General features: G+C 45.1%; 1 protein-coding gene across 1 annotated transcript in view; it reads right to left on the reverse strand.

Annotated features, from left to right (window-relative positions):
- The window catches only part of SFXN5 (sideroflexin 5), a 1,920,751-nt gene that overhangs the window by 924,932 nt on the left and 969,373 nt on the right, over positions 1–26,446 (reverse strand). The window contains exon 8 of the mRNA XM_069632305.1: positions 19,270–19,326. Coding sequence (XP_069488406.1) covers positions 19,270–19,326 — 57 coding nt within the window. The remainder of the gene's footprint in view (positions 1–19,269; positions 19,327–26,446) is intronic.

A 26,446-nucleotide genomic window follows, 5' to 3' on the forward strand; every position in this document is an offset into this window, starting at 1 on the left:
GACTCAGCAAAGAACTTCTTTGAATGACCTAATAATGACACTGTTCCAGGATAAGACACTAAAATCCGGCATAAAGATATACTAGTATCCATACACTTTACGATAATATTTATTTTTTGTTTAACAATATTTATTGAGATTATAAGAGATTAAGAAAAATAAATAGTATAAACAATGCAGACAGTAATGAACAGTAGTAATGAACAAAATATGAACAAAGGCAACGCACTGAGTGAAGCCATGCAGCTAATTGGTGAGGAAATTCATATGTACTAACATCTGCAAACCAAAACGAGTTAATGAGTAGAAGAATAACGGAGGGAACGGACAGGAGGACGAACAAGAGAGCAGCGAGATGGAGCGAGGGGAAGGGACGTACAACAAAATAATACTTCGAGTCATTAATTCATGCCATTGATGAAATCTGATAATCCGATATAAAGGACAAATAAAAGCCCCTATCACTGCAGCAGATAAAATATAAAGAGCCCAGGAACCATGAAGTGACATATTAATGTAATCTAGATAACGAATGAAATGAGCCCATTTGGCATCATATTTGGGTATAGCATCAATGTATGTAGCCATACAGAGTTCGATTCTTTGCACATGGCAGATGTTGTCCCACCAACCTTTAATGGATATATTCTGTGAGTCTTTCCAATTGAAGTGATGAGCTTAAGAGCAAGAGCAATGAACAAATCATATATTGGCAGAAGCATGCACCTTAATATCATTGACAGCCAGGCTGCCTAGGAAAGCATTCATAAATGTTAGTGGGAGATTAACAGTAAAGACTAGCTCAATAAATCTCCATACCTGACTGCCAAAACGTAAAATGGACAGTCAAAAAACATATGTTTGTAGGAAGCAGGTCTGGTGGCATGAGGCGTGAGGTGTGAGGATGATGTTAAAGGAACGCTGGAGTGCATCAAAGCACACATTGACAAGATTCTTATAAAAGTTGAAATCCGAAATAGGGATGGAAAAAATATCTTTAAGCTGTTGGAAGGAAAGAATGGAGGGACCATGAATAAATCTGATGTCTTTATTTAACCAGGATTTGCGATATAGAGCTCCATCATTAATGGTAATAGATTTGTTGTGCCATAGAAACGGAGAAAAGTCCTTGGACGGGGTCTTGGCGTGGGGGAAGAGAAACAGTCTTAGAGCTGAGATAGTGGCCTTGATGGGTCCGAAAAAGCCACTGAGAAGTGGCTAAAAACATAGGTATGGTTAGCGACGTCACACAGACGTGCCAATTGTTTTTCTAACTCTCACCAGGGGGAGTATCTGAGGATTCGGGAGGGGCAAACCAGCAGCAGGATTGTTTGAGAAGAAATCCAGAATGATATAGCTTGAAGTACGGGTACCTAACCCCTCTCTTATGAGATGGGGCTTTAAGTTTGGTGACTGCAATTCTCTTACACTTCCCTGAACCTCATAGGAAATTGAGGAGGATTAAATGAAGAGACTTTAAAAATGAGGGAGGCGCAGGAACCGGAAGTAACTGCCAATGATATTAAACAATAGGGGACAGCATCATTTTAATGGTGTTGAGCCGATCCCACCAGGATAAGGAGAGAGGTGACCACATAGAAGTTAAATCTTTAAGTCTGTTGACCAATGTCTGCGTGTTGATGCTTAACGGTGTCACTCACTGAGGAAGCAAAACGAAGACCTAAGTCTTACACCATTTAAACCCAAACAAATCGAAGTCATGTTTGATACCAAAGGAGTTAAAAGGAAATCTCTTAGATTTTTCTTTGTTGAGCTTATAGCCAGAAACTAAGGAAAACTGGTGAAGTCTATTCAGAAATTGAGGGAGATGATGTTTGGGATTCTTTACGAGGATAAGACTGACATCCGCTTACACAGCGATTTTAATATTGGATTTCACACAAGAGATCCCAGGGTGGTTCCTATCAGATTTTATGAGTTCTAATAAAGGCTCGAAAGAAAGAATGTAAAGGATAGGAGATAGCAGGTAGCCCTGTCTAGTTCCTCTTCATAAAGAAAAGGATGAGGATTGGCCATTTATACAAATAGACAATTTAGGACATGAATAACAAAGTTTAATGAAGGAGATAACCTTTTCACCACAGCCATGCCATCAGAGAGATTGAAACATGAAATCCCAGTTGACCCGATCAAAGGCTTTATGTCACGCTCACTTGGTCTCCATGGGGGCGTAGTACGTGGCTTCACAAATGATGTCTGCACTGGCGTGGCACTCCGCAGATGATGATGCTTGCTGTGACTTCTCCCTTGTTATCACCCCAAGAGGCGTTTGTCTGCAAGATCGAAATAAGATATTAGCTACTGGATGGGGCTGGATTGAAACCACCTCCTTAACCACCTATTGCCCTGCTCCTCTTCGATCTCACCATAGAGTTTAAGGAGGTAGGCTCTCCATCCTGCGGTCTTTAGCAGGGACGCAATAGGCACAGTCTTTCCCGGATCTAGTTACTTCACTGATCCTGCGGGCGATTGCCGAGTCTTGGAGAGCTGGTTCAAACGAGTAAGTCTCTATGCCAATGGTTGCTTGGTATAGGTGCCTGAAGTCTTTATTTTCCCCAAGTTTTTTACCTGTATTTGTATTTTCTTTCAGGCGCGGTCCCGAGCGGATTTTTGAATGGAGGATCGACTCTTCCTAAGATGCTGAGCAGATTTCCTTCAGGTAAGTAGTTGTGCGAGAGAGTGGCGCTGAATGTCTGAATAACTGTTTTCTCTTCCGTGCGCGACTAACCTGCTGTTTTCTTTTCCTTCTGTGCAGATGCGGCGCGGCTCCGTAATGGTGAATGGAAGAACCATTCTGACGTGTTCCGAAAGAATGCTGACCTCGGGTGAGTATTGGATGCCTGAGCGGGTACCTTTTCTTCTGCAGGTGCGGTGGTCCGTAGAACGGCTGAAGGCGCAACCGATGAGATGGAATGCTTGCAGGTAAGGCCTTCTCTGCTGTACTGACTCCTGTTCTCTTTTCTTTCTTCTCTCAGGGACCGATGGATGGATTTTCTGGACGGGCATGGCTGTAGCAGTTCGAGGACAGGACAGACACGGTGAGTGTTACGCTGCAGGAGTGCAGAATAACACAAAGCGTGTTCTGCCTGCAGGGTGTGGCTTAAATAGCCTTGTAAGTAGTTCCAGGTAAAGTAGTCCCTAAACCACACCCTGCCTTTCGGATAAAGTAAATAGCTCATGCAATTAAACACTTATTATGAGCCTGGCGCCAACGGGCACTTCTTAGGAGCTTGATAAGCCCTTATAGGTGCTTGTGACTGGGGTGGGCCCATCAGTTCCGGGGGTTTTGGAGCATGCATCATGACACTTTATCAGCATCAAGCGCAACAGCTGCATAGCCCTGTTTAGTTTTTTATCCTTTGAGACAACATGCTAGAGCGTCGAGCAGTAATCTTGCGTTTGCAGGTATGTTCCTGCCCTTGACACAGCCAACTTGATCAGGTTACCAGAGCAGGTACAGAAGATTCAATTCTGTTAGCAAGCACCATAGCAAAGATCTTGCTTTCAACGTTGATGAGGGAGATTGCTCTGTAATTATTGGGAAGAGCAGTAAAGCCATGGAAAAGGAGACGGAAGAGGATTTCTGGGAGACAAAGTAGGAGTATAACGATTTGAGTCTAGGCCTGAGGGAGCGGGTAAAATAATCAATGAATTCAAAAGAAAAACCATCTGGGCCGGGGGCCTTCCATTTACCCAGCCCCTTAATGGCACAAGTGATTCATGAAGCATGATATACCCATTCAAATGAGTAAGATCAGTCTGGGGATATGAATGACTATTGATATTACTAAGAAAGGAGTAAATGTTAGCAGGAGATACTGTGGTCTCAGGAGTGTATATGTCGGATTAGAATCGCTTGAAACTATTCAGAATGTCATCAGGATGTAGAAGGGTGGTGCCAGATTTGTCTTTAATGTGCGAGATATATGTTTTTTTCCTTCTTGGACTAAAGGTAAGAGGTAAGCGATTTGCCAGCTTTGTTGGAGTTCTGGTAAATCTTGGTTTTATATTTTAATAGAGTGAAAGAAGTCATCTCAGTAAGCTCATTATTAATTTGCAAACGTAAGGCCCAGACTAAGCAGAGATTTGATTCACAGGAGGCCCGATAGAACTCTTTTTCAGCATTGGATAGTTTAAGCTATAAATCATCAGAATTTTTTTTTATGCTGTTTCTTTTTTCTACTAGAGTAGGCAATAATATGACCCTGGAGCGAAGCTTTAAAGGCATCCCAGTTAGTGACCACTGAAGTGTAACAATCAAGATTTTCAGCTAAGTACTGTTGTTGAAATTATTGAAAGGACTGGATAAACTGCTGATCTTACAGCAGACAATTATTGAATCTCCCCCTGGAATACAGCTTTTTCATGTCAGCGAAATTAAGGGAGGTGCTAACTGGGGCATGACCAGAAATTATGATATTAGAAATAGTAGAATCAATAATGGTAGTGGTGCGAGATTTAGAAGAAAACATAATCCAGGCGCGAGTGTGTGTCATGGGCAGGTGAGTGAAAGGCATATTCGAACAGAGTCGGATGAGAGAGTCTCCATGTATCAATAGGGCCGGTTTCAGTGAGACAATGCGCAAAGGATTTATGGGTCTTGAGCTTTTTTGAACATACACTTAGATTTCCTATCTAAAAAGGGATCCAGTACCTGGTTAACATAGCCACACATGATAAGATTAGTTAGACCGGAGTCGAGAATAATTTGCTTCATGGAAACCCAAAAACCAGGGTCAGGTAGGGTAGGGCCATAAATGTTCATAATGGAAACATGATCCGACCCAATCAAAAGTTTGACCCATGTCCAACGCCCGTTGGTGTCTGCATCTTGGCCCAACATTTTTCGTGACACTTTATTGTTAATTAAGTATAGCAACTCCATTTTTCTTACCCATAGCAGTACTAGAACTAACATCTTTGACCCAAAAGGATTTGAGTTTCATCGCTTCTGCAATTGAGAGGTGAGTTTCCTGTATACAAGCCACTAACAGCTTAAGTTTATTGAGGTGGGATATAATCTTGTGTCATTTAATTGGATTATGACATCCCTTAATGTTCCAAGTTAGGCATTTAAAGACCATAGCGGCAGGTCAACAGAGGTAAGAACAACATATGGACCAGTAACCAACAAAGAATATGAGCAAACCAGAATAATGGCTGCAATTCTTTAACAACCTGAATCAATGATGTATAATCAAGAAAAGGACGACCCACAAACAGGGGCCAAACATAAACAAGACAAAAGGGGATAGAGGGATAGGGAGGGGAAGTCTGACCAAAGACTGTATACTTTGAAAAAGAAAATGAGGAAAAAAACACTAAGCCAGGCAGAAAAATGCATCAAAACAATTGACACAAAAAATGATCAGGCTGGGATGTGGGTAAAAAGGAAAAAAAGCACTAGGAGTAGGTGACACCTACAGAGTCATCAAAAGGAAAAAGATGACCCACAGCAGGAGAAGGATGCCACAACTGCGCACGACTGTCAGGAATAAGGTTTGGGGCAAGGGACAGCGCTCAGTCTTTAAGAAACAGGGCTGAAATGGAAACAAGACTACACTTCCCAGCATGCTGTGGGACTGTGTGTAGTCCTTTGGTTTCGCACGGAGAGCCAGCTGGGCAATCAGGGAACTTCTTAAGCCCTCCGCCGCCCGTGCTTCGGTGCAGATAATTACTGATTATCAGCACGGGCATCGACGTGGGAGGACGTGAGGAGCTTGGAAGATTTGGACGCCAAAGGTCTGTTGGGCTGTTTTCCGGGCCACAGCAGTGAACATGAGCAGCCGGAGAATATGCACGGACAGGAGCCCGGGCCGCCGCAGTGATTTATGAGCGGCTTATTAACACGTTTGGCTTCAGTCTTCAGGGTCCGGGTGTCCTCGTGAGGTGCCCGGACCATCAGATAAGTAAACCTACACTGTTGTGTGTTGCAGCTGAGGCATTCTGTATTACACTGCTTTTCTTTTTGTATTGACTTTGTATATGCGTGTGAGGAAACACGCAAAGTAGTTACTTGGCGGCCAAATGTACTTTGTTTGCCATATTCGTTTGTCGCTTCAATTTGCCCAGTGGGCCATGAGTCTTGTGTGTCATGCAAGGGACAACCCCTTTGTTTGTGCCATCATGATTGTTGCAATGCTATTTTTACCAAGGGAAACACTCAAATGTTTGTTTTAGTACTATGTTCTGTATGAGTATCTAACACAATGTTCAATGTGCCTATGTGATGTGTTTCAGGGCAAAACTCAAGGGTATGCTATGCTCTTAGAAGGTACACCTCTCATTAAGATTTGCATGCAATAGCTACATTTTGGTATTAGGAGGTCAGGTCAGGTTTTCAGGATTAAGGGTACAGGTATAGGAGAGTTGGTTATTTATGGTTGTTATGCTTATGTACCTGCATGTTATGTCTTCCCCTCCTTTCCTTTGTAATTCCATCCCCTTTCCCTAACTCCGTCTTCCCCCCATTGGCTGCCACGTGGCTCCCTGTGTTGGTCATTTCAGGCATCCGTGCCAACCACGGTGGGAGGGTCGATCTATTCAGCTTCTGCGGTTCAGGAGACGGGTTCGAGTCCCTGTCATCCCTTTTCTAGTATTGACACCGACCCACCAATCTTATAGCACAGAATTTAGTGACAGCAGTACATAGAACACAAGGAGGTGAACCGCCAAGAGCATCATGTTCCGGAAGAGGAGGAGGAATTCAAGGGTAGCGACATGTCCATGCCTTCAGTTTTGATGGAGCGAATAAAGGACTTCAGGTCAGCAGAATCATCGAGAATGGCGGTTCATCCCTCATGGGTGACTTTGAAGGAGCAGGGATGGTATAATCCATATCTCACATTAAGCTGTTTTAAAGCAGGACAGAAAGGGAAGAATTCTTTTCTGCACTGAGCAGAAATCTTCACCACATCTTGTGAAATATGAAGTTTGCTTCCATGCCATCTGAGGGAGTTCTTCTCCTTGACCTTTGAGATTATGAGTTGAAGCTGGGTATATTCAAGTAAGTAGAATATGAGCGTGCGAGGAGGGTGGTGAGAGGATGTATAATTTCTTAGACGGCCAATGCGATGTGCGCGCTTAATGTTAAATGATGAAGCCAGTTGTAAGTGAAGCAGGGCAGGCAGCATCTTCTATAGAAACACAATGGGGTCAGTGCCTTCACAATCCTCTGGCAAGCCAGAGAAGCACAGATTATTGTGTCTACTCCTGTTTTCCAACTCCTCGTTATGTTTCTGGAGATCTTTGACCATTTTTTCTAGCAGCACAACCCTTGGAGAAACATCCTCAACAAAGTAAACCCTTCTCTCCATTTAATCCAACCTTCCACCCAACATCCAATTACTGTAGTTTCTGATTAGTAGTTTCAATGAAAGGCTTTAATGCTCTTATTTCTTGTAAAATACCCTCAATGGCCTGGTCAACAGGGGGGAGCGGAGGAGGTGAGTCACTTTTTGGCCTTTTCAGGTTGGCTGAGGAAGGGTTTGATTCCTTATTGATAATCTGCATTTTTTGATTACCCTTACCAATGGCCATAATAGCAAATGGTACCAGGTAAGTACCTGAATTGGAGGAAAAAGGGCGCCAAAAATGTCCACGACCACGTTGAATGTCAAAAGTAACAGCAAGCAGCTGTAAAAATGACCATAAAATACTAGACTGAAGACAACTTAGAATAGTTCAAGCTGAAGGCAAAGACAGTGAAGTTTTCCTTATAGAGGTATGTGCATCCAGTAATGCACAGGACAACGTTGGAAATTACGCAGTGTCAAATTGCAAAATCCAAATATCTGAAAGAATCCATAAATAACCAAATAGAGGAGAAGCTTATTCTGTATGCTTCAGGTTTACTTCACAATGTTTTTTTAATGCTGGTGGGAGTGTGCACACCAAAACATATACACATGACAGCATTAAAAGTTGAGGAGAATCAAGGAGGAAATCAGGAATATTCCCAAAACTTTGAATTGAGGAAAAACGTAGCTTTAGTTTATAGGATGGAAAACGGCGTTCATATAGTTCTCATTAGAACGCATGCGGTGGCGCTGTGTAGCCGAGATGGCCGACAAGGCCCGAGCCAGTCCGTCGTGTCCTGAACAACAGTGAATGTTACCTCATGAGAGGCGGCCGTTGTCGGGAGCAGCAGGCACTCAGAACGCGAGCTCGACAGAGCTCGCCGAAGAACACACGTAGGAACAGCAGGGCTCCAGTAGAAGGCGGCCTCCACCCTACGACAGTCGAGAGATGAAGAAGTGAAGCAGAAAAAGTCAGGTAAGTGTGGAAATGCTTATTTTGTGGGTCAGAGCGGAAGCAATCGTCCTCGGCATCAAGCCACGCCCCCCTTACGATACTATCAATCGAGTAGCATACAAAAATCTCGAATACCATCACAGTGAGGCCGAAAACGTGGGATTTATTGAATCACATTTTTGCACATTTTCACACAAATATATATGGGTTGTGGGCTAGGGGTATTCATTAGGAATGGGGGTTGGGTCTTGGGATTCATTAGGAATTGGGGCTGCAGGGGTTTCCTACTGCACTTATTTGTGAGAGAGAAAAAGGGCAAAAAAAATCAAAGAGAGAAATTCAATGTTTTGGGTATTCAAAGTGATTTTTGCGCAGTGATCTCATAGATGCGTGAATCGCAGCACCCTGTGGATGAAATTGTTAAGAGTGGAAAATGTCTTCTGGCATGTTAAATCTGTTAATGATGCTACGCACCAATACAACAATCCACGTTAGACTCAACCTACAGATAAGATACTAACAGAGATGGGCTTCTACTAGGGGTGTGCTGGCCCGTAGCCTACCTTTCCAACTTAGGAAATGCATTAGCAGGGGCAAGATCCTTTCCCCCAAAATTGGGGGAGACAAAAATTCATTGGTTGGCCTTCACTGAAGACATTATGATATTTGACTACTGTAAGGGATCAAAAGTAAGAGTCGGAAAAGGTGGCATTATGTTTTTGGTCATAGACTTGTATTAAGATGAAATAAAGAAAGGGTTGGGAGAAAATCCTACCTCGCCCTAACTCTACGAGGGGTTTCTCTGCCTCAAGAAAACTAAAGGCCTTCTGTGTCAGGATGTTCAACCAAAAAAAGTCCTCTGTCCTTTGTCCAAAAACCATGAACTGACCCTTGCACACTAAACTCAATATAATGTGCCCCTCAGAGATTTCTGTTAACGTGCCTAAATGGATTCCGGGGAATAAAGCATGTATATGGGTGGGAAATGGCCATGGGAAGGGTGGTCCTGAAAGTCCCTAAAGTACTGGTTGATACTGGGCAAGCAGTTACTGAGTAGGCAACATTTCGTGATTTGAGGAACTATTCCAACAGCCCATGACACAATTGTATTTGTAGTTTGTATTTTGTTTATACAGCGCACTTGGCCAAAGGGCATCCGGGAGCATATCTTAGGTTACAAAAGCAGTAACAAACAAAAAGAATAATTGTCCCAGGGAAAACACTCCTCTTGTTGTCCCTGGCGGTCTAAGGATTGTCCGTGGGCTACAGCGGGATAGTCGGAATTGCCAGTGAGAAGCCTGCAGTCCACCTACATGTTTGGCTTCATCTCCCCGCTTCGGTTCTCTCTCTTTCTCTCTCCATGCTGGCCATGCAGAGCCATGCCGGTGGCTCGGCTTCGTTTTGTGGGCTCTGTGTTAGTGATCGATGCTGCGGTTGTGTGCTGGTTGATTGTCTGCATTCTGAACACTGATGTTGGCACTGTATTTCTACCTGGTAGATATCTCACCCCGGTTCATTGGGGTGCCCATTCCCTCTTGACAAGACCGGATTACTGGCTTTTTCACACTCTGGATAGAATAGACACTGGCGAGCTCTGAGATCTAGCTGTTGTCTGCGTTAGTCAGAGGCCCTGGTGAAGTGGGTACTGTAGCAAAATAACAAAAGGTAGAGTGTCGAATTCAAATGGTTATTTAAAACAGGTGTGGTATAGGGTGTCAGGTGGTATGAAACTCTAGACCCAACATTCGAAATGCCACTCTTACAAAGACTTTTTGGATCTTACACTATAGAGATCAGTGTTCAGTTACTATCATGGAGTTCCTTAGGCACAGTCCTCTGTGACCAGTGACTTCGAGTTCCAGCATGCATCTTACCTGCTCACAGTCATATACTGAACTGACTCTAGGAAATTCAACACCCCGTTCCAACCTGCAAACATTCGCTTTATGTTCTTCGTTTCCGAAGTTCACACACACAGGTTTTCTGTCTATGTTCACTTTCTCCATAAGCTCTAGAAACTCTGACTGCATGTTCCAGCAGATATATTTCCTTGGAAGCTCACTTTTTCATTATAACATGCAAGAACCTTCTCATCAGGCTTCAAGTTCCCACATGAAATGCTTCTTCCCATTCTCCCGGTGCTCTGGGAAACGTAATTCCAAGTACAGCATTTGGCATGTTTTGCAGGTTTTGGTCGGAACTCAGACTCAATGTTCCAGTGAGAAAATGTTCCATTTGTCTTTGTATGTGATTTTTTGTATTTTTCTTGTAGAATGCGAAAAGCATGCGGTTTGAAAAAAACATTTAAAGAATGACAAAGACCAACAGTAGAAATCCTATTTCTGGATGCATTACAATTCAACGAAGTGGTGGTGTGTAGGGCAGCAGAAACCAAAGACATTTTATTACAGTACAAGACTGTAAGACTAAGTGGTAAACAAGAGAGCAAGTCTGTCGGAGAGGTGGGGTGTGGGCATCCAGAAGTAGCCCAGGAAGGAATCGTGAGGAGGGTGCGCCCACGTCCAGCACAGGGGCGGTGTCGAGAAGGGGCATCCAGAACTTGCATGGGAGGATAAAGTGATGGGGGTATTCAGTACCAGCCAAGAGGCAGAATCGGCAAGGTGGCACTACAGGTCCAGCCAAGGAGAAGAGTGGGGAGAAGGCATCCAGAATAAGCCCAGAGAGGAGTGAGGGTGAAGGGGAATCAAGAATAAGCCGAGAGGAGGAGTGGGGAGGCAGACACCCAGAACCAGCTCGGAGAAGGACTGGGCCGACAAGGGGGCATCCAGAAGTAGCCCGGGAAGAAGAAGTGAGGATGGAGGAAGACACCCAGAACCAGCCTGGGGTGGAGGAATTCTGAGAAAGCCCAACAACAAACCCTGGGGTATCCAGAACCGGCCGTGTGGAGGAGTGGGGAGGAGCAGGAGAGGATTTTAGAATCAGCCATGGGAAGAAGGGACACTAAAAAGCCATCTTGAGGTAGGTGGGTGCACATCCATTCACAGTTGGCTGAGCTGTTGACCATATCAGACCATGTTAAGAAGAGAAGGGGGCCCTAATGAAGAGGTGGGCACAGAGGGAGCACTGTGATGTCCTTTTGCCAGGAGACCTTGTGAAGGGAAAAAAAGAAGAAGGAGCCAGGCAAACAGTCTCTCTCTTATCCATGTGCCCCTCGCCAGGTAAGGGCACACTGCACCCATCAAGTGTTTATAGAGAGCATGCCAAACCAGCAGTGGGCAACCAGCATCATCCCAACCCTAAAGAGCATTGTGGGGTGAGGATGTGCGGTAGTGGCAGTATCCATAGACATTGAGGTGCCAAGCAGATGCAATGACCGTGTTCCCACCTTCACGACAACCATCTTACGGGGGCAAAGACGCTGTGATTCCCAATGGAGCAGTTTTTACCATGCATCAACCAGCTACTCAAGGGCTCAGGGGAGCACTCATAATCATACAAGCCCACAAAGAGATGTGGCACGAGGCTGTGCAGCAGTCACGTCATCCATAGTCATTGGGGGACCAGGCAGATTGGATGTTTCAGTCTACAGCGTTCATCTGTATGTTCCCTTTATTAAGGACCTTTGGGATCTCTAATTCGAAGTCCCAGCATGTTCTGTTTCTATTCACTTTATCAAGGGCCTAGAGGAACTTGGTGGCGAGGTTCCAGTATGCCACCAGATCCTCCTTTTACATTTCAGGTTAATGAATAACTCTTTATGATACATTATCTTTTCAAACTCCCTTAAAATGGACATGCAATGCTCTTCTTAAAAATGCCTCCTTACACTCGGGCCATCTCAGTGATGTATGACATTTCACTGCAATGTCTCCTCTTGGTAAGATCCCAGAGAAGTGCATTCTGGTTTGTACACTGGTTGCACGACCAATTGGGCATCACTTAAGCTCCTTGATGCAGTCTATTTGCTGTAAGTTGGGGTGCTTTTCTTGTATGGTTCTGGTAAATCTCTTCCAGCGTTCCACATGATTTATGATGGGGTACTTATTGATAAGCTTCCTACTGAATAGGCATGGAAGTGACCATAGGTTTCTGATCTGTTAGCTTTCCTCTTTGATCAGTCGTCATCAACTGTTCCGGAGAGGTGAATTCTCCATGCCAAATGGAGTCTCTAAGCGGGCAACCATGTTCTACCATGCCATTGGATCGGTAATGGACGCACTGGGATTGTTGCGTGTATGGGTGTTCCCAGGCAGAGGATGCCAAGATGCAGCTGCATGTGCCGTCTCCAGCTGATATCCATCTGCTTAAGAGCAGATAGGGGCTGAGGCATAGACAGGGTAGGGCCTATGCAGGCAATGCCCCAAAAACCTACAAATGCCCACTCAGAAGTGCTGTGTGGGCATTTACAGACGTTAATGTCACTGCGGTGGCTTCAGTCACTGCAGTGGCCCAAACTACATGCGCTTCAGGCTCCACATTTTAGAGAATCCTGGCTACACCTCTGTGTGCAGGTGTTCGATCCTTGGCTCAACAATTTTGAAACAGAATATTTGCACTTGGGGCAGGAGAGGCAGCCAATCAGGTTGTTCGGATCGCAGGCTGAAACTGCTAATCTCAGGCGCGTTCCAAGCAGCCTGCTGGCTGCTTCCCCCGCCCTGCCATCTTGCCCACCCCCCTCTTTAAGTTTTAAAAAAACGTACTCGCTCTCCGCCACTTACCTTTTGTTTCAGTAGCAGTGCGCCTCTGCCACTGCTCCAGCCGACATGCTCCCTCCAGGCCGCCAAGGAAATAAAAGAGGGGCCATCTTCAGACAGTATTTTGTTTGAATGAATTGGATGTTACGCAGCATCCCATTCTTTCAAAAACCTGGGGTGCTACGGCTTGCTGAATCGGGTGTTATCGGCCCTGAGGACTGAGGGCTTCGCTCTGGCCTTTAACTTGGGTCCCGAGTGGTATCACTCGATCCGTCCTGCCGGATCGGGTGTTAATGCAACCTTATCTTCTTGTGGTAACCTTTGTTCTTTCTTGGCAAGTGAGTTTTCTGTTACTGGGGCACCTCTTCCTTAGCTCCCTTTTCCAGATCTCTAGGTTTGACAATTCATCCAACTTGGGCTTGTGCTCCTTACATGCAATCACAGGGTGACGTCTACTAATGCCCATCTACATTCTCTTGGGATTACTACACCTTTTATCCCAGCTTCTGATGGTCATGTTTTTATTCAGACACGCCTTGGCATGGGGCATTCGTTTTTCTATGGTGTACTTGGCCCGAATGCAGTCCTGCAAACTGCAACAGGTTGCTAGAGCCAGATGCCTTGGGGGCATTAGCCACGTACTGCCCAAAGAGCTCTACTGGCTCACATTAGATGGCAGAGGTTGATTTAAGGTTGAATGCCCATGGAAACTGAAGTATGGCACACTGATTGTTTACGATGAATCGAGCAATGTTAGAGATGGTAGACTATGATGGCATGAAGAGACATTTAATCTTCTAAAATCGGTTACGTTTAGGCGCTATGACAGACAGTTGGCCTGATTATAAGCTTGGCGTACTTCCTATGGAAACGCAGCCAAATGGTAATTCTGTATTACGACAGGCGGCAAACATGCTATAATTTAAGGGTCCGCATGATTCCGATCCATGTGGACCCCTACGTTACTCCTCATTTTGGAGTCTGTTCGGATTCCATGGGGATTTTATATTATCGCATGCGGGTCATACATTTGTGTGTTAGGAATTACTGCAGCACAAGAGCATACGTTTCAAGTTTGGAACTGGACATTTGGTGGAGTGGTTAAAAAAAGCAGTTTCTAAAATATCTGGTGGCATTCCTCTACCGCCAAACTCGTGATCAGGCCGCTAGTATCACACCTGTGCCTTCCAACATGGACACTGCCTACTGCTGAGCTGAGCCCTGTTTGCTCTACAAGTCCCGGGTTTGGTGCTGTCATGCTGCTCCAGATTTGTGAAAGCTCCTTGTTGAAGAGAACTACAGTGATGCAAGATTTTAAAGGTATTTTTTTTGTATAGTTTAGGGACATCACTGATGCTACTGGTCAACCAGATCCAGAAATCACTGAGGCATTTTACAGTAACTGCCCTTTCTTAACATAACACCAGAGGTATTTGATATGTAGTTAAGCATTGTCATAACACCGTTTTTTGTTATTTACATTTTGCACCAAGTTTCTTAGTCAGTATCTGGGCCTCAATATTCCATACAAAACCTTTTCATCCACTGAACAGATTGTAGTGAAAGACTAACCATTACCTTGTAGGATAAGCTGTCGGCTCCACTGTGCCGTGCCCTGTTACATAGGAGTACAATAGGTTTTCAAAAATGCATTCTTAAACATCTTACTAAACACGTGCATGAACAAAAAGCCACTGCAGAGCTACTTGCAAAGATTCAAGAGCATGGGCAGAATTGTCCTCCATATAGAAATGTCTTATGTCGTGTTATCCAATAGTTATACTGCGCCCATCACCAACAGGTCTATAGTGATTACATCGAGAGAAAAAACAACGACAAACAAAAACATTGAATAAAAAGGATCGAATGCCAAAGCATCGACAGGCTATCTTTTACATGTAAAAGTGGCTTTCCATCTAAACCAGTCCATCGAAAATATAAATAGACTGGTTTCAATGGAAATGCACTTTTACATGTAAAACATAGCATTTCAATCCTTTATTTTCTAACTTTAAAACGTTACATGGAGCTGTCCAGTGCTGAAATTTCAGCACTGGCCAGCCCCTTGTAACGTTTGAATGTTTTTGTATATGGGGGGGGGGGGTGTTCCTCCCCCTAAACCCCCAACCCCCACCCCTGACCCTAACGTAACCCTTAATCTAACCCTAGCCCCAACCCTAAACATAGCCCCAACCCTAACCCTAATGTAACCCTTAATCTAACCCTAGCTCCAACCCTATCCCAAGCCCTAACCCTAGCCATAACCCTAATGTAACCCTTAATCTAACCCTAGCTCCAACCCTAACCCTAATGTAACCCTCAATCTAACCCTAGCTCCAACCCTAACCTTAATGTAACCCTTAATCTAACCCTAGCCCCAACCCTAACCCTAATGCAACCCTTAATCTAACCCTAGCTCTAACCCTAATGTAATCCTTAATCTAACCCTAACCATAATGAATCCCTTAATCTAACACACCCTAGCCCCAACCAAAACCCCTAATCTAACCCTAGCCCCAACCCTAACCATAGCCCCAACCCTAACCCTAATGTAACCCTTAATCTAACCCTAGCCCCAAACCTAACCTTAATGTAACCCTTAATCTAACCCTAGCCCCAACCCTATCCCTAGCCATAACCCTAGCCATAACCCTAATGTAACCCTTAACCTAACCTTAGCTCCAACCCTATCCCTAGCCATAGCCCTAGCCATAACCCTAATGTAACCCTTAATCTAACCCCAACCATAATGAATCCCTTAATCTAACATCCAAGAGCCTACCCATATTAAAGGTAGAACACTTGACTGGGTAGCTGGCTCCAATTGCAATATCAAGGTCCTTAACAATACCCCCTGTCTATGGTCCGACCATCACATTATAACTTTCAACATTGAAGCCACACCACGAATCCCGTCACCATTAGCCCCAGCACTCCCAACTAGAAGCAAAAAAGATATAACCAAGGAGAAACTCCTCCCATTGTTACTCCCGTCCCTTAACACAGCCACCAACTCTTACTCTGATCCAACCTCACTAGCACACACCTACAACCAAACAATGCGAACTGCCATTGATTCTATAGCACCTCTCAAACTTAGAAAGGCTAAACCTCAAGCTTATCTTAATTCATGGTTCACACCACAGTTAAGATTGCTCCGCAAAGCTAAACGCTGTGCCGAAAATCGATGGAAAAGCCACCCCTCAGACGAGCATAAAGACAGTTTCCTTCTAGCCTCACTCTCCTACAAAGATGCCATCATCACAGCAAAAAAGGAATCTTTCAACAACCGCATTATACAAGCCGACTCGAACACCAAGGAACTCTTTAAAATCCTAAGAGAGCTTGAAACTCCAGTCGCCCCCCCTGACACATGCGTGAAAGATAGTAAATGGTGTGCCAACATCCAAGCAGCCTTACTAAATAAAATCTCCACACTACAAGACAAAATCAAAGATAAACAGGACAGCCTGAAGCGCGACAACCGCGTTCTTCCCCTCACTAAGGCCCCCTTGCCAGACTCTGCCAATATCACACCATTCGCATTCTCTCCGCTTACCGTTGCAGAGGTAGAAAATATAATTCTTAGAATTAAGCCAACTAACTGCCAAGGTGACCCGTGCCCAGCCTCTACTATCAAGGACTCAGCGCATGAGTTGGCCCCATTCATCACGGCATTCATCAACTCTTCCTTTCAAACAGGTATCGTCCCGGACAATCTGAAGGACGCTTGGGTTATCCCTCTGCTTAAAAAACCTTCCCTAGACCCTAACATTCCCACTAACTTCCGACCTATCACCACTGTACCATTTCTGCTCAAGATCCTAGACCGTGCCGCATACTTTCAGATCCAAAATTACTTGGAAACGAATAACTTGCTAGGTCTACGACAATCTGGTTTCCGCCCCAGACACGGGACAGAGACCGCATTATTAGACCTTAAAACTCAAATCGAGGTTCTAAAGGATCAAGGCAAACTAGCGATGCTACTACTTCTCGACCTTTCAGCCGCATTCGATCTGGTCAACCATCAGATCCTGTGCGAGCACCTCCATTCCGCTGCCAACTTCTCTTCCTCGGCTGCGGCTTGGATCAAATCTTGCCTGAGCAACAGATCCGTGAGAGTCTTTGCCCCATCCGCAGCCGCGGACCCTTCCCCGATTCACTGTGGCGTTCCTCAGGGATCTTGTGTGTCACCTACACTCTATAACATTTTCACGAAACCACTCTTTGATGTGCTTGACTATCTGGGTGTCTCCTATACTAACTATGCGGACGACACCCAGATACTCATCCCCATCACTGGTGATTATCTAGGTGACACCAAGGCCCTTAACGACGTCTACTTGGTCATCCAAGCCTGGATGGCCCAACATCAGTTGTGCTTGAATGATGACAAGACGGAGCTCCTGATCTTGGGCACCGCACAACGCCTGAGCAGACTAGAGCCGTCCTATCAGTCATTCAACATAGATGGTAATATCATTCGTGTCTCAAAAGATACCAAAACGTTAGGTTTCTACCTTGATGCCACACTCTCATTAACCCGACAAACTAATGCTGTCAGATCTGCGTCTGCATACACATGCAAACTTATCGCAGCTTGCAGACCATTCCTCACTACGTCTAACAGCGTTACGCTAGCGAGAACCCTTATTATGGCTAAAATTGATTACTGTAGTGCTCTTTATCTTGGCACCAGCCAAGAGAACCTGAACAGACTTCAAACGACACAAAACAACGCCATTCGTGCCGCTTTAAACATTCCCCGACACCACCACATCACAGAAACCAGAAGTAAGTTAAATTGGCTACCTGTCAAACAGAGAATTTCACTCAAAACACTCGCCCTTACGCACAAATGCCTAGCCAACAAAGCCCCGATCTACCTTGGTAGTCGACTGTCACGCCATTCTACCTCCCGACCTCTAAGAACAGCCCAATCCCACTGTCTAGCGATCCCCAGATTTAAATTGCAAAAAGCAGGGGGCTCAAGTTTCCCCGTCTTAGCTTCCAAGTTATGGAACTCCCTCCCTGTTACAATTAGAGCGGAAGACTCTTTCAATACCTTCAAAGCCAATACTAGATCTTGGCTTTTCAACCAGCTTTAAGGCCGGCTTCGCGCTTCTTCCTGACCTACCCTGACTTGCCGACCGCTACTATCACCTATCGGCACTGACACTACTGTACATATGTATATAAGATCCTCTTGTAAATGTATATAATGTTTCTTGGTTATACCTGCATATCTGATCCCGTGTGTAAATGTTTAATGATTCTCTGTTATACCTGCATATCTGTAACCTTGTACAAATTGCGCCCTGATGCCTCCGGGCCTGTTGGTTTGCGCGTTATAAATAAAATACAAATACAAATACAAATACAAACACACCCTAGCCCCAACCAAAACCCCTAATCTAACCATAGCCCCAACCCTAACCATAGCCCCAACCCTAACCCTAATGTAACCCTTAATCTAACCCTAGCGCCAACCCTATCCCTAGCCATAACCCTAGCCATAACCCTAATGTAACCCTTAATCTAACCCTAGCTCCAACCCTATCCCTAGCCATAACCCTAGCCATAACCCTAATGTAACCCTTAATCTAACCCCAACCATAATGAATCCCTTAATCTAACACACCCTAGCCCCAACCAAAACCCCTAATCTAACCCTAGCCCCAACCCTAACCATAGCCCCAACCCTAACCCTAATGTAACCCTTAATCTAACCCTAGCTCCAACCCTATCCCTAGCCATAACCCTAATGTAACCCTTAATCTAACCCTAGCCCCAACCCTAACCCCCACTAATTTCGATGGATCCATCGAATTATATACAACGAAATGGCTATTTGATGGAATGGAATTTCGTTGCATATAATTCGATGGTATGGCTGTCGATGCTTTGGTTGTCAATGGATTGACCAGATACCTCACCAACATAGAGGACTTACAGCACATGGCCTTTAAGAAAAGTGGCATGTTGTAATCCCACGAGGGTGTCGCCAGACCTTAGTCTATGGAAAGGAAGGGGAGGTTTGGGGAGATGGTTCTAGGAAAGAGATATTAGACAACAGAATGACCAAATCAGTGCGAGTGGGAGGGAGTATGGTTGTCCAAGTAGGGATGCGTATTTCTCAAGTGTGATAAGTTACTGGTAAGCATGAGTGTAGGGCTCAGGACAGCGTAGTATTAAGGACAAACACAGAAACTACCATCGGAGTATTTAGATCCAACAACGATTGGGCTCAGAATCTATGGGAGTTATGCTATGCAAGACAACAATCAAACACATAGAGGATTTCAGATCTGTCGATTCATTACACTCATATCCTCACCTTTGTTCCGTTGCGGTTTGCATAGTTGACGCACGCGTTATGACTCTGGTTCAGCCACTTAGAAAAAAGATAAAAGGATAAAGTTATGGGAATGCGCAATTCTTTCAATGAACACATTTTACTGTGCGACTTTTCAGGTCATATGGGGGGAGGTGGTAGCAAATCAGATGGCTCGTTTCCATTAATATCGGAGGCACGGGGCCTTAACTACAGCATGCACAAGCAAACAAACTTGACCAACGTTTTTAGGATCATCAACACTGTTATGTTAAGAGCAAGTGCAGCCTTTGGGGACCGGTACAAAAGTGCCTAAAGCAAATAAAATGAGAAAGGTCTTTCTGGCAAGAACAAGAGTAATAGAATGCGCCAACTTTGGCGCTTATTAGGGACTTCTGACTCTTGCTTGCTGCCACGTTAAAAAGCATTGACGCATGCAAAGAATTGCAAATATACTCGGTAAGCCTATTGAGCACGTTAGACATTACTATTTGGGATCACCGTCTATTGCACATTGTGCAGAACCAAAGAACAATCACCCCTTAAACACACTGGGTCTGCATCTGTGGGTCTGCATCCTTTGGCTCTCCAGATGTTTGGGATTACTACTCCCACAGCTCATTACAATGCACTGTACTGTCTAAGGCTGATTGGAGTTGCAGTCCAAAACATCTGGAGAGCCAAAACATGCAGACTCCTGGTAAAGGTGCTCATTCCGAGTTTGGCAGTCATTTGGTGGTATTTCTGCGGAGTTGCAGCCAAAATCGATTACCGTTACTACGACCTAGTTCTGGTGGTTTACTATGGGATTACAAGTGGTGGAAAACGTGTTTGTCCTCATTGTTGGAGTCCATAGGTGTTTTTGGTGGAATTACTATCAGCCTGGGCAATGCCACTGATTTGAAGCCTTAAGGTGTAGGATTTACCTCCAGACTGATGCTGTGAGTAGTGAGTCCTCCACTACTCGAAATTTGGCAGTGCAGTGAAAACTGCTGTAATTCCATAACCTCGAAAAAACGTGGCAGTAATGTAATTGCTGCCACTTTTTTACCACACCGCTGAACGCATGTTCAGAATGATGACCATTGTCCATTGGATTCTTTGCATCCATGAAAGGGATAAACAGAAAACCAAAATTCTTACAAACAATCTCCCTCTCAGTTACTGTTCCCCTTCACTGTATGCAATGCACAATGCACCTGTCCTCTGTATATCAAGCATCTGTTGTGAGACATCCTTGACAATTCGGTTGTGTTTTTTCTTAATAATGGTCTGCACACAAACACACTGTGGATAATAAATAGGGTCTCAACCGCTCTCACTTGGAAGTGTCCTCAGCTTGGCCAGTGTCTACGGCTGAGTTCTCTTTTGGTAGCTTGCTAGCACAAACTACCCACCACAACTAATCTTAACACTTTATGAATGTATGCAGCTTCCTATTGGGCCCCTCTCGCTTCTAAGCGCTGATCTTTAACAGTATGTACACAATTGTACCTAATGGACAGGATTTAGAAGGCAACCGCAGCTGGGAAGCAACAGTGCGCTGTGCATAAGGGAGATGCCTGCCCGGTTACGGGTAGGGTGCGGACTAGCACATGTATCTGGAATGGGTTGGGGGAAGCAGGAAAATGGGTAAGAGGGGGAAAGTAGGGTTGAGTAGAGGGGTCAGTGAGTAACACAATATTTTGAGACAAGTAGCGTCTCTAGGTCTTTCCTAGAGTGTAGGATAGAGGGGGCCAGGGAGATCTGCGTTGCTAACCTCTTCCAGATACAGGCTCATAGCACGAAAAGGCCTGTTCCTAGGTTTGCCCGCTCTTGATATGAAACGATAAGGTATTTATAATGCGCCCCTATCCAAGTGTTTCTAGGCGCCACAAAAAGGGAGGGGAACAGAGGAATGACCAGACAAACGAATAGGCCTTGTGACATTCAGATCGTGCAAGTCCAACGAGAGTGCAGTGGAGAGGGTAAGGGGAGGAGTGCAGGGAAGTGTACGAAAGGAAGTGCCGTCAGGGCAGCAGGGCTCTGAGTAAGTGCAAGGACGGCAGAGGACTACACGGGTGCAGTCCCGGACCAGAGTGCTGGGTAGGCCAGAAGGCAGTGCAGAGTGACTGTTCAGGAGGTAGGGGGGGCGAGGTACCCTGTGTTTCTTTCCTGTCTGGTGGTGATTGATAAGGCTTCTGGTGATGCGTTGGCCTCTGGAGATGGTAATTTGTGTGGTCAGGCAGCATCGTGTTTTTGTTGTCGCTGCTTTGAAGGGGGTACAGGCAGTCTTAAACATGGCGGGTGCTTGAAGGGGAAGCCAGTGCAGCTCCTTGAGTTGTCTCTAAATCAAGCGCTGAGCCATCATACAGGTGTGATTAAGAAACAGGTGACCGTCTCGGTTTTGGTTTGATGCCACTAATGAGGATTGCTTTTCAGGTTGCTGACGTATTTCTGGCTCGTCTTGAGTCTGCGCCCGTCGGCTTCTGAAAGCACACCATCGCGGCCATCTTGCAGCTCTCTAAACCTGCAAAAGCCTGCTTCGCACACAGCAAAACACCAGCTCTGCCGTCCATACTATCAATGTGCCCAATAAACACCAGCTGTAACAGCTCACTCAAGGATATTTAGCTTGTTTAGAAATGCAAATGGACATCGAGAAAGCAGGATAGGTACACCAAAACTGGCCCGCGCAAGGGATCTCGGTGGCATCCAATTATACCGCTAGCAGCGGGAAGACGTTCGCTCCTGTCAAAACCCCAGGTCTGTTCTATTCCTGGGAGTGCTCTGTGGAGAAAGGCGGCACACCTTAGCTGCTTGTTAAACTACAAATTGTTATGTGCTGAGAGCAAGGACAAATGAGCAAGAGACTCCATCAATCACCCTTTCAAAGTGGGAACTGCAAAGCTATCGCTGTAAAATGAAGAACCACCAGTGCCATCAGAAAGGGGCGGCGGGCACCATCCGCAGACTTCTTTCTGCCTTCTTGATATTGCTGCGCTGAAATGGAATGAAGCACTGGAGGCATATGCTCTGCCTGCCAACACCTGTTTAAAGGTGTCATTGTTCCCCGAGGGATGGACACACAAACGCGCGCGCGCGCGCGCACACACACGCGCGCATCCACACCCCAGAAGTAGATAACTCTGCTGTAACGGAGATATAGAGCAGAAAGCCATCTTCATGTGTAGATTCTCATCTATAGTTCATTAGGAGAGAGCAGTGACCTGCAAATGATGCGGTTACATGTCTTTATATCGAAATAGTGTACAGTGAATGCACATATCTCAAATATTTTATATTGAAAACTTTTATAGTGAATACACTTATTTTTTTGGGGAGGCCCCCGCCCAAACCTCCGTTTCCTAACCCTAAAAGCCCACCCTGACAGTTTCACAAACATATTTAACCATTTACTGCACCCCTAAATGCATTCACTATAAAGGTTGTCAATATATATAGGCATTCAATATAACAAATTCGATATAAACACTTTATACCGGAGCCTTAGTCCAAAACATCAGAAGGGACAGAGATTCCAGAGCCCTGCTCTAGAAAACAGTAACAGCCAAGAGAGGGTCCAGCTCAGGGTGCACCTTCTGTACCACGAGGCTCACGTGGCGAATCACAGGCTTAAATGTCACATGAACGAGTGATGTCTAGGTGGGCTTAGTAAACACATGCAATGGAGCAGACCGGCTCTCGCAGCGATCACTTTGTTGACCGAATCACCTGGTCCTGTTCATCCTCTGCCCACGAGAGGCTCTGTTACACCGCCTCCACTTTGCATTTCTTATTTTAGTAAGAACTCTGACTTGTTTGATTCGCCCATGGACAGTTTGGTTTCCTACACCTCCACCAGGCAGGCACTGAGATCCTTTTGCTCTCATCCCCTCTTGGGTAGTGTCCCTTCACTTTGCAACCCCTCCCCCCCACCACCACCACCCCTTCCAAGGCTTTGTTTCTCCACTGCTCCACCTCTGGGATCCCGTCACTCCACAACTCTGACATGAATTACCAATATAATCCCTTCCCAATGGGTACTCATTCTTCATTCTTCGTAAATCGCCCAGAAATGGGATTGCTAAAAGCCTGCGTTGTCCTAGGTTATGTTTTATTATATTGATTTTATTTTGGTCATTTATTGAACATGGACCTAGCTTTGAGAAATGGTGGAGCACTGTGTGGTAGGAGTTTGTAAAGCACTATCATCACCTGAAGGCCTCTAAGCGCTGTGAAGGGCTTCGGCGCCCAAACAGAACGGCTCAGAAGAGCCTGGTCATCAACTGTTTCCTAAAGGATAAGTGATTGATTTTGAGTCGTTCTGAGAGAGGGAGTTTATTCCAACCAAAAATTAGGAACCAGATAGAAAGGAAAAGGGTTTTTTGTAAAAACTAAAAAAAACAAACTACAGCTGCTCAAATAATAGCATATGAATACGATTGCATGGCCAGCAGTACCTGTAACCCAATATTATGGCATTCTGTCCCAACATGCCAAACAACCACGCATCCCTCACAACAGGAGTGGGTGAAAGGACCCCATCCATTTGGCTTCCTCTTCCTTGGTATCCTCTTATGCTCAGAAGCAATCGCACAGCAGTTGGGGATATATTAAAACAAATCTGAATACATTAATGAATTGTTTGCACAACCGCAAAGAATCTAAAATACGTAAGACATTTGACCTCTGGGCAGTTCAACCGCATTGTTCCATGCACCAGAGGTTTACGCTGGTACCTAGTAGAGTATTGTGTTCCGATCAATGCCTGATGTATCGCTGTTAAAGGCAGCTTTGCTTCTTCTCTCCTAGTCCCAGTGGACCGTGTGGAGCATTTCAAAACCCTAGTAAATATCTAAATATGTATAATGGGGCTCATCGAACAATGTACTCAAAATACAGATATTTCACACATGGCATGAGAGGGCAGATCCATCTTCATTTAGGCACCCGCTTTATGGACTTCTCTCACTGTTACCCTGATTCAGACACAAACCCCCTGAACTTCCATAAATAGTGTTAAACCCTTCTGTTCCCAAGTATTTTTCATTTTTTACTATTATGGTTTTACTGTTAGCATCAAGCAATCCTATCTTATAGATTCGAACCTCAAAAGCCACTTTAACCCATTGCATCTGCACTAGGCATTATGGTGCCAAGTGCTAAAACCTTCAGGCATGTCCGCCATAAAAACTGGTTGTGGGTATCTTTATGCAGGCAACATCCGCTCTAGACACAATTAGCCTTGTGGGATGGTTGTAAGGACTCGGATGCTGATTCTGAAAGAAATTACCCCAGCAAACAAACAATGAAATTAAGAAAGGAATTAAATTGATAAGTAAAACATGTAGAATACACACCTAAATATTAACCCAAGCAATACCTAGAAATTAATAATTGTTTAAATCCCTGCTCTGAAGCTATAATAACATCATTAGCATTTATCGAGGAAGTATTGTGAGATCTAAAACCTTGAGTGAGGAAAATTAAACATCAATTGGAAGTAAGAATTTTATTTAATGATAGCATTTTATTGTGAATTTCCTGAAAACCCCATCTCTAAAAAATATTGTAAATTGCCCTCATGAAAAGACTGGAGGTCATCTACCCGATTGAATTTGGATCAGTCGAATGATACTATGATTTCTGATAATAGCCTCCTATATTTATGAACATTTCAAAGGCTCTAGGCATGGAACCAAATTAAATAATTCAAGATAAAGATAAAGCGAATCCATCAAAAATATCCCAAAAAAAGGTTGTTTTTGATGGGTCTTGAATTTACAATTGCCCCCAGTAGAAGATCCCCTTATGGTTGTCCTTACCTTGAACCCTTGTCTTTAGGTTGGTAAAATAAGAGTTCACAATCTCATTTATTAATATATCCATAAAATGGTGTAATACCCTTATAATAGGGCCACTGACAGGACTAGCCAAATGGATCCTTGCCCTGAGAGTACCTTGGATAGGAACGGTCATGTGTTGTGACCATTATGCTCTATTTATTCAGTGTGCAGATATTCAGATGGAGGGCAATGGAATAGAGTGATGTTCAGATTATTACCGCTGTCTGATTGGCTATCTTTCTCCTATGTTTTGGTTTATGTCTTGTCTGCGCCCTAACGCCTAAAGGTCCATGGCTGTGCTATACAAATATATAAAGTAAAGTAAAAGTAAAGAGGGAACGAAAATCTAAAATGAACAGGCATAAGGAGATTAAAGGGTCTGTACATAGAAAATGGCATACATAGAAAATATTTAAATAGCCAACGCCTGAGTGGAATCCTCAGTGTCAATATGAATACTAACTCAATGGATTATGACTGTCTAATGAAATGAATGCCACCAAAAACCAATAAGGTCTAGATTACATTATGGGCAACAAGCAGGATCCAAGATGGCCGCCGTGTAGGAGAGACGTACTCTCCGTTTCTCCATCCGCGTCCAAAGCCACAAGAGGAGTTAAAAAGCAGCTGCGGAGGCTCCTGCCCACCTCCAAAAGGAGCCCGGAGCTCGCAGTCTACGGAGCTGCGCTGCTGGAGCAGTGAAGGAGCCATTCTGTGAAGCGAGCCCGGAACCCGGGGGACGCGTATCGGCCCGGCTGCCCGTGTGTGCTGCATAGTGTAAGTTGGCCTGGGTCGCGGGCCGCGCTGGCGGCTATGCTGGCTGCGGTCCCCCAGATCGGTGGATTTGAAGCTGAGGTGCGGCAGTGCGGAGCCTGATCCTGCAAGCGGAAAGAGAGGGGCGAGCGGAGGCGCTGGGAGACAATAGGGAGAGAGCGAGGAAAGCTCCTCCTGCGCCTGCTCATTCCTGATCTGCGAGAAGCGTGTGGTCCAGGTACGGAGCGGCTGGAGGGAGGGAGCGGCCCAGGAAAGGCGAGGTGCCAGCCCAGTGGCACCATTAAGAAGGGGCTCGTGGGGCCCCCTTCAGCAACCCAGAAAGCGGCGTTGGGAAAGGAGGAGGGGGACGAATTAGCGCCGCAGATCCTATATTACTGGGAGCGATCCCCTGCGGCGTCTGGGGTCTCCTCCCCTCCTCCCCATGCGGATGAAGCAAACAACGCGTTAAACTGAGGGAAAAGGAGCAGGGGGGGACCTGCATACCGAGGGACCGTGCACACACCATATCCCACACATCGGGGAGGGAAGGTCCTGATGACTGGACCTTACCAGGAGTGGCTGAATACTGCGCCACAATA

Source organism: Ambystoma mexicanum, chromosome 6q, assembly GCF_040938575.1.
Source record: "Ambystoma mexicanum isolate Mex_15411 chromosome 6q, UKY_AmexF1_1, whole genome shotgun sequence".
Taxonomy (NCBI): domain Eukaryota; kingdom Metazoa; phylum Chordata; class Amphibia; order Caudata; family Ambystomatidae; genus Ambystoma; species Ambystoma mexicanum.